Consider the following 14,852-nt stretch of genomic DNA (forward strand, 5'->3'; position numbering starts at 1 on the left):
ATAATGCTTTATTCATAGTACTGGGCTCCCTATATGGAGAAGAGAGGCCTTATGGGCCCCCTAAGGCTCCTGGGCCCGGGTGCAACCGCATCCCCTGCATCCTCTATAGTTATGCCCCTGCACCTTATGCATATTAAAATTCTGTCTGAAGTCAACACATCTAATAGTTTAATAACCAACAAGAACAGGTTTTCCCTCCTTGGCTATTCTAAAAACGTAACCGGGCTGATTGATACCTCATGCAAACCAACTTCTCCCTTGCCAGTTACATTATCCTGTACATTAGGAGCCATATCTGTATTAGCAACTATATCTCACTTGATGTTTGTTAATATGATTCCTCAAACTCAGAGTCGTCCTTCTCACATATTGTAGACCACAGCCGCGTGCGAAAACATATATAACATATTCCGTGGGGCAATTTATAAAACAATTCATCGTAAATCCTTCCCCTATGACCATACTGCGAATTGATCCCACTCTACTAACATTTGCAGAGAGGTACATTATATCAAACTACCTTTGTCACATCCTCCCATTTAGTCATCTCTCCTTTAGGTCAGAAATTACTGGGGGCTATCATGTTTTAAATTATTTTTGCTATCCTTAAAATCTAATGGTCCCTTAAGAAGTTCCATATGACTTTATACAAATCCATATGGGTGGTCCAAAAATAGTTTTGTATTATTATTGATTTTTACACCCTTTTTTATTTTGTAAACATTCAGCCTGTGCCAAAGTTTTGACTCTATTAAATGTGGAGGCAACTATTTTTCTAGGATATGATTTTTCAATAAGATGTTCTTTGCAAAATCGCACTGTGCTGTTCAATGTCCTTTGTACAGTTCCATTTGATTCTTTTGAACTGACTAAAGGGCACATGGGTCTTCCATTTTTTATAATGGCAGTTCGCAAAGCTCAAAAAGCTATTGTAATCAACCGGTTTGAAAAACATTTCAGTAAAAATATTCAGATTTTCTGCATAAACCAAAAAATCTAAGAATTTCCAAAGTCTCAAAGAAGGTTTTACAAGTAAAGAAATATACCAATCATTGGTATTGAGGTGGTTGAGAAATTCCAAAAAAGGGTCCTGTGATCCATCCCAATTAGTGAAAAGATCATCGATGTAATGATCTGTTTCACTCATCTCAATTATCATTATATATATATATATATAGGCCTTCAAAGTTCCCATGAACAAACTAGCAAAACTAGGGGCAAACCTCATGCCCATAGCGGTGCCCCTAGTTTGTAAAAAAAAAATATCGAATTGAAAGCAAAAATAATTATGGGCTAATACAAAATAAATACTATCCACAATAAACACCCGTTTATTAGATAGCATCTCTATATCATATTCCAAAAGCTTAACTATCGATGTTAGCCCTTTTCCATGTGGTATATTGGTATATAAAGAGGCAACATCCAAAGTAGCAAGAAGAAAACTTGAAGACCATTGGACAGACTGTAAGGCAAGAATACAATCACTAGAATCCCACAAATAGGGGGGGGGGTAAGTTTACCACATACTTGGGTAAATAATAATTTACATATTCAGATATATCACATGTAAGTAAACTAATCCCCCAAATTATCGGTGGCCCAGGAAGTTCTGCATATCCTTCTGTGCTTTAGGCAAGTAATAATAGATTGCCATCATTGGATTTGAGTCCGTCTACAATTTAGTCTCTCTTTCATTAAATATAACAGTTCAGATTGCCTGTTTGATCAATACATTACATTGGGCTAAGCATGCTGTAGCTGGGTCTTCTGATAGTTTCCTCTAATAATTTCTATCAGACAAGATCTTATAGCTACATAGTCAGTTCGGTTTTGCAAAACCACACCTCCTCCCCTATCTACATAATTAATCCCTAAATTATTATTATATTGAAACTGAGTTTGTTATTGCATGATACTCCTCTCTAGTAAGTTTTTTACGGGTATGACATATAGAATAAATATCTCTAAAAGCCAAGGAAATAGAAAAAAAGTCTCACTATTGGTGGTATTCTCAGATGTAAAGTACCTCGTTACAAATGTTATATAAGTATTACCATTAAGGTGCGATCATTTCGCAATATGAGCATTCCATCTTGACATCACAAAAGTTGGAGGATAAGGTCAAGTTCTGGAATTGTCTGCCATTGTCGATAATTGGCAGGAGAATCTTATTAAAAGGGTTTTGATGCCATAACTCCTTTACATACTTCAAAACTCTCCGATCTGGATTCCATCCTGACTGACACCTTTCAACAATCCGATCCCTTTGATGTGTTGGAAGCTCTTAAAGGCTTTTGCTGAATAATACAACTAAGAAAATGTCAGGAAAATCCACCTAGAAGATCAGAACTTTATATGGGAGAACTCAGAAACCCTGTAAATAACGGCAGTGGAGTGCTAATCACTTGTTACCATGAGCTTAAATGTGATTGGCTAATTGTGAACCCAACCACATCGCCAAATATAAGAGGGTGTTCACACTTATAAAAACCACAATATTTTATTTTTTTTATTTTTATTTTTCCACCCTAAAAGATTTCAGCTTGTTTCCCAATGGAATTGTACAGATAATTGGTCACACTGAAGGTAGACATAAATCTGACATGATTCATCTTTGTAGGACTTTTTAACATGACAAAAACTTTTAACAGGAGTGTGTAGACTTTGTATATCCACTATATTAGTATATTTCTAGACTTTGCAATCCTGCACCTTGACACTTCGAGTCCTTAGACCTTAACAAGTTAACATACTAGAAACTGTGCGCCCCCTGGGGGTGATGCTAATAAAGGCATTCCATAGAGCTATAACTGAGACTTTTTGTAAGGTCCATTAAGACAAATTCAATTAACACTTCTGCTGTGTTCAGCAGCAGCTACATACCCTAGTAAATGGTTCAGGGCATTTTGGATATGATCAAAGTCTGCAGCCATCCATTGTATTTTTCCGCTGAGACCTTACAAAGCCTTGGAGACCAACTTTATGGATATTAACAACAGAAAGTCAATACAGATGCTTTGTTGCTGCTGGAAGGTAAAGCTGCATCCAAGCAGAACATGAAAGATGAAAATAGAAAATGCTGTGTTGGCTGGATATTAAAGACTGCATCATATATATTATATATATATATATATATATATACACACACACACTCTAGCTCATTACTTTCAACGTACCACCAAAATCATAGGTTTTTTTTCTTAAATGAATAAAAGAAGCTACTGTAGCTTTTAGGCCAGTGTTTCCCAACTTTTTCAGCCCTGTGGCACCTCTGAGGAAAAAATCTTATCACGGGACACCCCTAACAAAAAGGGGGAGTGGTCAGGGGACATGGCTAGGCACATAGCTTATCATGATGTTTGAGTACCCCCTAACAGTGAGCTCGGTAGTAACAGTGCCCTCTCTCAGTAGCCCCAGTAGTAATAGTGCTCCTCTCAGTAATAATGTGCCCCTTTTATGCCCTCATCAGGAATAATGCTCTCCCTTATTGCCCAATCATTAAAAATGCTCACTCTGTTGCTCCATCATTAAAGGGGTTGTCCCGCGCCGAAACGGGTTTTTTTTTTTTCAACCGCCCCCCCCCCCCCCCCCCCCCCGTTCGGCGCGAGACAACCCCGATGCAGGGACTTAGAAAAAAAACAGCACAGCGCTTACCTGAATCCCCGCGCTCCGGTGACTTCTATACTTACTGGTTGAAGATGGCCGCCGGGATCTTCTTCCTCCGTGGACCGCAGCTCTTCTGTGCGGTCCATTGCCGATTCCAGCCCCCTGATTGGCTGGAATCGGCACGTGACGGGGCGGAGCTACACGGAGCTACACCGAGCCCCATTGAGAAGATAAGAAGACCCGGACTGCGCAAGCGCGTCTAATTTGGCCATTAGACGGCGAAAATTAGACGGCAACCATGGAGACGAGGACGCCAGCAACGGAGCAGGTAAGTGAAAAACTTTTTATAACTTCTGTATGGCTCATAATTAATGCACAATGTACATTACAAAGTGCATTATTATGGCCATACAGGAGTGTATAGACCCACTTGCTGCCGCGGGACAACCCCTTTAATAATGCCCTACCTTGTTGCCCCATTATTAAAAATGTTGCTCCTTGTTGCCCTGTCATTAATAATGCTGCCCTCTGTTCCTCCTGTCAGTGATAATGATTCCCCTTGTAGCCCTCAATCAGTAAAAACACTTCTCCTTGTTGTCCCCATCAGTCATAGCGCTCCCGGGTTCCCTCTTATGCTCCATAATTAAAGAAAAAAAACAATATACTCACCTCTTTTGCTGTATAAGTTACATACTACATTACTGCGTGACCATAAGTCAGGAAGGAAAAGTTAAGGAGGTGAGTACACTGTTTTTTAAAGGGGCTTTACAGACAGTTTCTGCACAATGCATCTACACAAGACATTACATGTATGACATTTATAGAGGGGCCAAAAATATATGTTCTGGGCCACTACAATGGGCAGCTGTGCTTTTTGGTCCTCATCACCCGTTCAGAGCTTGTTCTCCATTGCAGACAGAAAGTCAGTCTCCTCTGTGTGTAAGACTTCCATTATCTACAGGATTATATTGGCCTCTATCAAATCCCTTCTAACCGCTCTCAGACCCCTCCCCAACAAGCTCCACTCTTCATATGTTCCTCTGTCTGTCCCCCCCCCCCCTAGTGAAGATACTTCTGCCTTGTCTAGAAGACCAAGAGAACAGTCATATAGTGAGCCCTTATAATGGTACTACCAACCTTTTGTGCCAATGTAGGTTATTCTCTGCTGTGTGTGAACAGAAGTGAATCTGCTTATTCTCAGCCCATCTTAAAAGAGCTTTACTCCCCGGCCTGGATCCATCAGTGTATCCTATGAGATGCAGCTCTCCCCAGCTTGTAAGAGATGACAGGGAAAAACCTATCATAAGTAGGAGGCAGGGAAGAGCAGTGTGAAGCTGCATCACGTACGATACACTAAGAGACTCTGCAGTGTAAGTTAGGGGACAGCAGTTCTATGTCAATCAGTTGTAAAATTCACTGCTCTCAAATAGGACACAGACCAGAGAAAGTGCAATGTGATGAGACTCCTCCCATGCCTCTAAATAGTGGGAGGCAAAATGGGAACCTAGACTAAAAAGGGTCTATACATGGCATCATGGCCAGCCTTAGCTATGTGTGGCTCGTGGGATTGCACTGGGTGCTGGTCATCAGCTTATAGGGGCGCCGAAATCGGGTGGGGCATTACCATGTCACCCGCTGGTGTGTGTGTGAGAGGGGCGGACAGAAGCGTAGTTAAAGGCTTATGGGCACTGGTACAAAAGTTCAGCATGAGTCCCCCTTCCCTACAAGTACTCTTCATGGCTGTCAGTCGTGGTATGCTAAGAACTTTCTGTTGCATTACTGGGTCTCTTAAGCGACCCAATGATAAATTACTTGCACCCATGGGTGTTGCCAGGGTTTGAAAACATTAGTGGCACAAGCCTTAAGACATGTGTTCTGCCCTTGCCCCCCGACCCCCCAAAAAATTATATACACATAGGAGACAAAATATATATAAGGCAACTTTTTATCATGGCAGGCTCAGATAAGGCAGTTTGGCTTTAGTACACCTCCAAATAATGCAGTCAGAAACCAGCTCTACCCTGTGATAGTGATTACAGTGGAGTTATCTTCAGTGATCAGAGGTGACACTTTCCCCTTTCTTCTCTGTCTGGGCTCAGACTACCATGAAGGCTTCTTTAGGACACGATTTCTGCAGTGAAGATGTTTGTGACTACTCGATTATTATTGCTGTAGCCAATTACTTATTTTGTAATTTTTTGACTTCCCCCTACTTTCTGCCAGATGTAGAGGATGTCCTGGACAACCCCTTTAACAATATTCAAGAAAACAAAATATTGGCAAGATGAAACAGTGAGGTTGACTAGGTGACTACCTGCCATGTTTGTAGACTCACCTTTACAGAATTCTGGAGAACTGTGACTGGGAATGTTCGGCTTGGCATAGAGCTCAAAAACAATCTGAAACTTTCATTTAAAGAAACATCTGTAACACATAGCAAGAAAAATAATTATTCTTGGTAACTATAATTTAGTAAATTCTAGTATTATTTGAAACAGCGTGGAATTGGCCTTTTCAGGGTTTAATACTGGATCCAAGTTTTTCAAGTTTTTTGATAAAATGAAAATGACAAGAGATGCCCCCAATCTTCACTTCACTGTAAGGTTCAGGGTCAATATCATTTCCCCATGAAGAGGAGGAGAACAGGGAGACTTTATCTTGACCTTTTCTAGACATAACAAAATTAGATTACTTTCCACAAGCAAAGCAGAACCAGGCAAGTGTCATCTCAATGTTCCCAGATCCCAACTTCATGTCAGATCACTCATCAGGACAATGACAGCTCCAGAGCCAGTGAAATGGAAGTGAAGAAAGTCACTTGGCTAATTGATAAGACCAGTTAGGAAATATATTTTTAATAATCTTTCTTAACAAGTTATACAATTATATAGATACTGTATTAATATATGTATTCTGACACATCTAATATATACACCTTATATATTTACATCTTAGCCTGATATGGTGCAGCTAGTTATCAAAACAACTCTACCAGCATGTGTATATATGATGTAACTCTACATGTTATGCTTCACACGGTATCAGTGTATCTTGACGCCACCGGAAGCTAGGGGTTTGACAGGAGGAATGCCCCTCACACCCCAGCTCCCGATAGGGTGAAGACACGAAGGTCCTAGCAGCACAGTGTGCATTGCTTCTTGCCGGCAGTGGTAACTTTGGGTGAGGGTTACTTTTGCATGTAGGCTTACATTAGCAGCTGCAAAAAAAAATTTACCCTCACCGTAAGTTACCAGGGCCGGCAAAAAGCAATGTAGAGGGTGCACGTGTGACTCTCACTGCTGCTTGTCTGTGATGCCTCCCTGCCGCAGGGAGGATGAGGACTGATTGATGGATGGCGGCTGTCTCTTCCCTTTCCGGTGGCCGGCTACCTGCTTCCCGAGCCCTGTGTGCTACCTCGTGCCATGCGTCGCAGCCGGCGCTGACGATCTTGCTGCGGTCCCGCGGCACACTTCGATCCCTGGTCCGCCTGGCTGTCACAGTGCCTTCCCACCACCCTTGGGGCCCTCCGTACTGCTGCCGCCATCATCAGTAATTGACATGGTGGGGTCCCCCACTGGGCTGCAGGAGAAGCAGACTACTGGAAGAAAGTGACGGCGCCGCCACTCACAATCCTGCTGTGGTCATGCGGTGCACTCCCACCCAGCCGGGTCTAACTGTGCCTCCCGCCATCGCGGTGCCCTCCCTGCTGCTGCCGCCATCAGTAAGTTACATGGGGGGGTGCTAGTGGGCTGCAGCATAAGCTGCCTCACTTAAAAGCCTCAGCAGAAGGCGACGCTGTTTGCCTTTTTCACAGCTGTAATCGCCTTCCAGGACCTACTGCCTTGGCAGCTGTCCAACCAATCAGGTACAGGGGGCGTCACCCCCTGTCAATATTGACTCCACCAGGGCTTCCTGGTGGCGTCAAGATACACTAATACCGCTTCACACTAAGGGTCCCTGCCCATGGCAGATATTTGCTGCAGGTGGGTGTCAATGGAAGCCGTCTGATCCGCGGCCCTTCCACAATCAAAGCAAGACTTTAAAAAATAAAAAAAAATCTGTATTGCGCATTTCCGACGGCTTGCCAAGCGGACCAATTACAGGACAGATGAAAATGAAAGTGATCAGGTACGTGTGGCCGCCACTGCTGGCAGAGCCAGATTCCGCTGGGGGATTCTGCATGCGGAATCCGGCTCTGCTGTGTGCAGGTGGCCTGACTCATCATCACCATAGCATCTACAGGATGGGCCATGGAAAAGTAGCCCCGCATCACACTCTTTTGAAAGCTGTCTAAAAATAATAAATCTATCTTTATTGCCCATAGCAACCAATCACAGTGCAGCTTTAATTTCTTATTGCTGAAGTAAAATGAAAGCTACGCTGAATTGGTTGCTATGGACAGCAAAGCTTTTCTTATAGAGGGTTTTCATAAGGTTGTGGGGCTAATTTTCCGTGGGCCGCCCTGTACAACAAACCTCATTGGAATGTTGTTTATTGGGAAATATTTTAATTGGATGCACTAAGAATAAAAGAAAAGACTGTGAAGGCTATTCAAAAATGTTGCCTGTGTCTACAAAAAGTAGGCCAGTGGGGCAACAAGCAAAGGGACCCCCACGTATCACTATTATTCCTCATTCCACTGAATAATGTTCCTGAGCATGGGGATTTATATACAGTATACAGCTTGTAGTCGTCGTCTTGGGATGAGCTTTCTACTAGTAAATTTACCCTGCATGCTGCATGCCAAGAAAAAACATGTCGAAAATAGTTAATTTATTATACCTTGTGTCACAAAAAATGGGATAGAAAGGTGAAGTATGCGGTTCTCAGCATACTTCTTTGATTGCAATCAAACGGTAGTGACAAAAGTTAGTTAGATACTTCTTATGAACATTATATACTGTACTTGGTTCTGTGAAGCTTTTTATAAGTTCTTCCATGGCCAGCATCCACGACACAGCCAGATGACAATTTTGTAGAAACACCCAGTTTCCAGTCTTTGTAGCATCTTTTATCATTTTTTCTGCAATTGGACCCTGTCCCTGTCCAAGAGAAATGGACTGCACCCTGGAAACAATGAAGAGCCCCACATTGGTGAAACTTGTACACAGACATGCCAAGGGACTCTTAACACAATCTCCATAATACTAAGAGTATTTAGCAGTAAAACCCCAATACAAAGTGATGCCAAGGAGTGATGTGTCTAAAGGCAGCAGGAATATATGTAAGGATATATAGGTGAGGATCTGAACAATTAAGGTGGACAAGGAACAGAAACAGCAGGTGGCGCTATTCTAATATTAGCCCGGGAATATCTGGGGATAGAAATATTTTTTAATAAATGTAAATACAGAAAATATTTAGAGTTACGGATTGGGTGTAACTATGAACATTATTTTTCATGGGGCAATCCCTTTAACCCCTTCAGTGGCGGGTTTCTTACCCCCCCCCCCTGTCAGACCCACCAGGGCAGGTTTTTTTAAATGGACCAATCAATTAATTTTAACTAATTTTGAGGTTGCGTTCCAAGAGCCATAACGCTTTTTATTTTTCCATTGGCACAGCCATACAAGGGCTTGTTTTTTGTGGGACAAAGTTGTATTTTTTATGGCATCATTTTTGGGTATATATAATGTATTGCATAACTTTTGTAAAAAAAATTTGTAGGGAGACTAGGGGAAAAAAAAGAAATTCTGCCATTGTTTTTTGGATTTCATGTTTACGGCGTTCAGCGTGCAGAATAAATAGTGTGATAACATTATTCTCAACACGATTCCGGCGATACCGAGTTTGTACAGTTTTTTTATGTTTCGCTATTTTTCTACACTTAAAACATTTTTACTGTTGTATTTTTAAAACATTTTTTTACTTAATTTTGGGTGGGAAAGTAGAGGATGCGTCTTATACACGGGGGGTCTTAAAACAGAAAAATGCAGGATATACCATATATACTCGAGTATAAGCCTAGTTTTTCAGCACATTTTTTTGTGCTGAAAAAGCCCGCCTCGGCTTATACTCGAGTCAGGGAAGGGTTAAAAAAAAAACCCTCCATACTCACCTCCCAGCCGACGTCTGTGTCCCCGGCGGAGATGCGGCAAGCTGCTTGAATTCCTGTGTTCTGGCGGCAATGCAGCAAGCTGCTGGAAATCTTCCCACTGTCACCCCCGCCATCTCTGCTGTGATTGGATCGAGCGCCAGCCAATCACAGCCAGCGTTCGATCATTCACAGCCAATCGCAAGCTGCTTTAGAATTCTCCCCACTGTCATCTCCCTGCTCGGCTTTCAAATCCCCAGCGCTGTGAATGGATCGAGTGGCGTCTGTGATTGGCTGGCGCTCAATCCAATCACAGTGCTTACTTACAAAACGCTGACAGAGCCGAGCAGAGAGGAGGACAGCGGGGAGAATTCACACAGATTGCCACACAGACGCCGGCTGGGAGGTGAGTATGGAGGGGTTTTTTTTACCCAGTATATACTGGAGAATAGCTAGGCTTATACTCGAGTCAATAAGTTTTCCCTGTTTTTTGTGATAAAACTTATTGACTCGGCTTATACTCGGGTCGGCTAATACTCAAGTATATACGGTACTTCTTTTTTGTGCCATCACCACTTCATTACTACAAAATGTCTGTGGTTGTATGTCTGCTATCTCTAACATCGTGTAATCTCTCTATCTTTCAAAAACTGAACTACCTGTGTTTCCACCATCTACTGACTAACCTAAACCTGGTATTTCCATTTTGGTCTTTGGTACCACCATAACTCCTAGGCAGCACACCGCTGTCTTGGGGTCATATTTGACTCTGATCTTTCCTTCACTCCCAATATTCAATCATTTGCACACTCCTGTCACCTGCACCTCAAAAATATCTCCAGAATCCACCCTTTTATTACTGTGGAAACATCAAAACCTCAGATTATTGCCCTGATCCATTCCCGGCTTGATTATTGCAACTTGCTACTGATTGGTCCTCTCTTCACTAAGCTGTCCTCTCTTCAATCTATAGTGAATACAGCAGCCAGGCTCATTTTTCTGTCCAACTGCTACACCAATGCCTCCACCCTGTGCCGGTCACTGCACTGGTTGCTTGTCCACTATAGATACAATTTAAGGTCCTCACTCTCATCCATAAAGCTCTCCACAGAGCTGCGCTACACTATATCTTCTATCAGCTCTGTCTATCACCCTACTCGTACTCTCCATTCTACTAATGATCTTAAGGTGCTTTTACACAGACCAATAATTATTTTAATTTCTGTATGCAGAAAACCGAAAAATGGTTTGGCCCATGTAAACAGGCCGTCATTCACTCACGAATGACCATTCATAGAAAGCAGGCAGGCTAGAATGATCCGCTTCCATTCACTAGTGATAATCATTCCAGGACGACCCTGGGACTACCTGCCCGGCATTTTGTGCCCAACAGGTCGTCTCGTGTAAAAGCACTTTTAGACTAAGTTCCTCCATAATCCAAACAGATGGCTGGACCATTGTAATAAACAATCACGTGCACCTCTTGTGTCACCCCTATTTCTGCATAGTCTGTAAGCTTTTGTGATCAAGGCCTTCACTGTCATTGTTCAATTTGTCTACTGGTACAATACTGTATGAATAGCTGAACAATTATTGCCAAAATGTCATAAGTAGTCATATAAAATTAGTGAAAATGTAAAAATTGGTTTACCGTTCTAAGTATCCCTTTTCTTTTGCAAACCTTTGAAATGCTCCCATTGGGTCTGATCCAGTGCTTAATATAAAGATTAGTGGAGTAGAGGGCGACATGTCTTGGTAAAGGGTAGCAAGATCAACTGGAGGGTTCTCAATGAATTTCTTCCCCAAATTACTGATCACAAACTCTGTGATGGCAAAAACAACCTAGAAGGGAAATGTAAGAAATAGGATTAAATAAATGTCCCAATAATGTTACAAAAACGCAGCAATGATAGATAGAAGATCAATCCAGTCAGTGCTGTTATACTATGTAGATGCAGAATCCATGGGAAATCCACGGCCCATTGCTTTCAATTAGAAGCCGCACCTTAGTTTATACGTTACTGATTTTTAAAGGGGTTTTGACACAAATCAGATTTTTATGCTTTAGCAGCCATTGTTCCCTGGTCTGCCCAATGGACACAAGGAACCCACGATCAATGGCTGCTAAAGCATAAAAAGTTTACACTTACCTTTGTTCCTGATGTTGTTCTGCAGCGGGGTCATCTCCCAGCAGGCTCCTCTTCATCCTCCAATGAGCCGCGCCCCTTTGGGAATCCAGTGAGTTGCGGCAGTCAGCAGTGGGGAGAGAGGGAGAGAGAGAGATCTCCTCCATTCCTCCCCACTCTCCCCCGCAGCTCCCTGCCCGCCGCCGGCACCCGAACCTTGTCTCTTGAGCGGGCAGGTACTTGCTAAGGGCAATGCTCGCTCGAGCAATTGCCCTCTAGCGAATATGCTCACTCATCACTATTCTTTACATATTGCATGTTGTAATTCCGTGCGCACAATGAGCAGCGTAAATAAATTCATTTGAAGAAGCCCTAATGGGTGACTTCATGTTCTATCCAATGCATAGCCATTTGGTGTCAGGTAGCCATCTTGTATGACTCTTTTCATTATATTCATTTCTCCTCTTTCTTGAGGATTTATAGATATTAGTTACTCAAAAAGCCTTGAGTGAATAGCCAAGGCCAGAGCTGCAGGAGATAGCTATGTAGCATCCAGACCGGCCGGCGGGTCAAGATGACTTGTCCCTTTTTGTTCACATATGTTCAAAAATATTCTCTCTAAACAACTTATTGTTTAGCATTACTGTACTTTTGTATTCTGAGAAGCTAATCGTGTATGATTCTACTGAGCTTGCGTGGGTTTGCCTGGCATTTTAGACATTAAATTCCTTATCTTGCGTATTCAGATTGTGTTTATGTTTTATCGACCAGTGGTAATAATTGAATTATAATAAATTTGAATTATTGTAATTGAAGCATGTGCCTTTATAAAAACTGCTGCCTGTCAATCAATAAACAGATAACTTTGATAACGCTAAGTGGTGTTGTGGTGGAAAGTTATTTCTCAAACTCAGCCTATCCTATAACTGAATTTGGACCCCAGAAGCATATTTTATAGCAAATTGTTATGTTTGCACTGACAAACAGTATTTCATCTGTATTCGAATCCATATTTGCATTCATTGGGATTATTTTGTACTGGGCAGAAAAATGGATCCACTTTTCCCCGCCTACCACCTGCCGCATCATATGACATGGCTGGTGCATCATGTGACGCTGTGGGCGTGTCATATGACACTGCCGGCTCGTCACATGACACTGCTGGTGCGTCATGCGCTCTACTGCGCATGCGCCGAAGCATCATGCGGGACGTCGGGCGGCGGATCCGGAGGTAAGTATGGGGTCTCTGGGGGGGCGCCGTGATGGACTCCACTGCGGTATTCCGCTTGCAGAGTCTGTCACGGCCGTGGGCACTAGGCCTAAGTCATCAATAATTGATCAGCTGGCGTCCACTGCTCAGAATCGGACAAAAGGCAAACACAATTCTGGGATGTATTGTAAGAGAAGCATAGAGTCTAGATCACGTGAGGTAATTATCCCCTTCTACTATCCCTTGGTCATTCCTTTCATCTGCAATACTGTGTCCAGTTCTGGGCACACCACTTTAAAAAAAGATATCGAAAAACTGGAAAAAGTTCAAACAAGAGTTACCAAAATGGTGAGCAGTCTGCAAATCATGTCCTATGAGGAACGGTTAACCCATTTAGGACCAGACACAGTAAATATACAGCGCCTGGTACTGGGCTTTAAGCCCAGCCACATGTAAAATTACGGCGGGTATTTAAGCCTCCTGCTTCTGTAATCAATCAGAAGCAGGACGGGTTGTCAACTGTTAGGCTGGGTTCACACAGGGCGGATTTGCTGCGGTTTTGCCGCAGTTTGCTGTTGCATATACGCACTATTGCAAAACCGCTGCATTTGCAGTGCAATGCAGCACAAATGTGTTAGGGCAAAAAGCTGTTCCCACAGGACGGATTTTTTCCGCACAGCCACAGTGCGGAAATGCAACTTCGGCGCAGTTTTTCAAGAAGCAACATGTCCATTCTTTTCCGTAGCGCTTTTTTTGTTCATAGACCTCTATGGGCGCAGCAAAATCCACACCAAAATACGCTGCAAAGAGTAAAAAAACGCTAGCGGATTTTTCCGCAAGAAAATCGGCAAGCCAAAATTAGCCTCAGAAGCGGTTTTGCCACGGAAGCAGTTCTTCTGCGGCAAAACCGCAACAGAAAAACCGCCGCCCTGTGTGAACCCAGCCTTAGTCACAGCTGATAACCTGCAGGAGGGTTTTTTTTAGTGCTGTGTACTAAAAAGTGAAAGTGGGACTTCCACCACGGGAGCCCAGGGATCAAGTGACTGCCAGAATTCCCTGCTATAGCAGAGCTGCGGGATCGTACTAGATCCTGACCAGGTCTGCCAGTGACTAATGTCACTACAGGGGTTGTCCCAGCTACAGTGGAAAAATGTCAAATAAAAAAACGAAAACATGTGAATGTCCCCCAGAGGTCTTATATGACATCATGGGGGACATAGATAGTACAAAGAATAGGTACATAAATAAATAAAACAAAATCACAGAATAAGGCCGCCTGCACACGGGCGGAAATCCCGCGGCGGTATTTCCCGCGGGATTTCCGCCGCTGAAAGTCTGCATAGGAGTGCATTACAATACGCGCTCCTATGCAGACGGCCGCGGTTTGGCCGCGCGAAATCTCGCGCGGCAAACAAACCGCGGCATGTCCTATTTTTGTGCGGGGCTCGCACTCACCCAGCCGCCGGCTACGGTCTGCGCATGCGCCGGCTGCGCGGCAGCCGGCACATGAAAGAGGCGGGGCCGCCAGGCGCGGGTGAGTATGCGCTCGTCACTGCAGGCTCTCGGGTCGGGTCCCGCGGCGAGAATTCTCGCCGCCGGATCCGACCTGCTCGTCTGCTGGCGGCCTAGAACAATATATACATAAAAAATAAAATAACCCAAAGTCGACGCCAACCAAAACCGTCGCTACATGCGCCTTGTAATCCCAAACCATACATAATATATATCAAAACGTCCGAAACAAAATGAGGAACCCGTTCCCATACTTTATTTAGCATAAATATACCAATTTTAAAAAAATAACTAGAAATGTTAAAAAAATCTTTTTTTTTTGCTTTTTACCCTATGTGTTATGGGAAAAAAAACGCTGCAA

General features: G+C 43.1%; 1 protein-coding gene across 2 annotated transcripts in view; it reads right to left on the bottom strand.

Annotated features, from left to right (window-relative positions):
- DNAH6 (dynein axonemal heavy chain 6) overlaps positions 1–14,852 on the bottom strand; it is a 286,055-nt gene that overhangs the window by 54,922 nt on the left and 216,281 nt on the right. For both annotated transcript variants that reach the window (XM_066574325.1, XM_066574326.1), the window contains 3 exons: positions 11,295–11,485; positions 8,516–8,676; positions 5,945–6,033 (listed from right to left, as the gene is read on the bottom strand). In XM_066574325.1, coding sequence (XP_066430422.1) covers positions 5,945–6,033; positions 8,516–8,676; positions 11,295–11,485 — 441 coding nt within the window. The remainder of the gene's footprint in view (positions 1–5,944; positions 6,034–8,515; positions 8,677–11,294; positions 11,486–14,852) is intronic.

The sequence above is a fragment of the Eleutherodactylus coqui genome, chromosome 7 (assembly GCF_035609145.1).
Source record: "Eleutherodactylus coqui strain aEleCoq1 chromosome 7, aEleCoq1.hap1, whole genome shotgun sequence".
NCBI classification, from domain to species: Eukaryota; Metazoa; Chordata; class Amphibia; order Anura; family Eleutherodactylidae; genus Eleutherodactylus; species Eleutherodactylus coqui.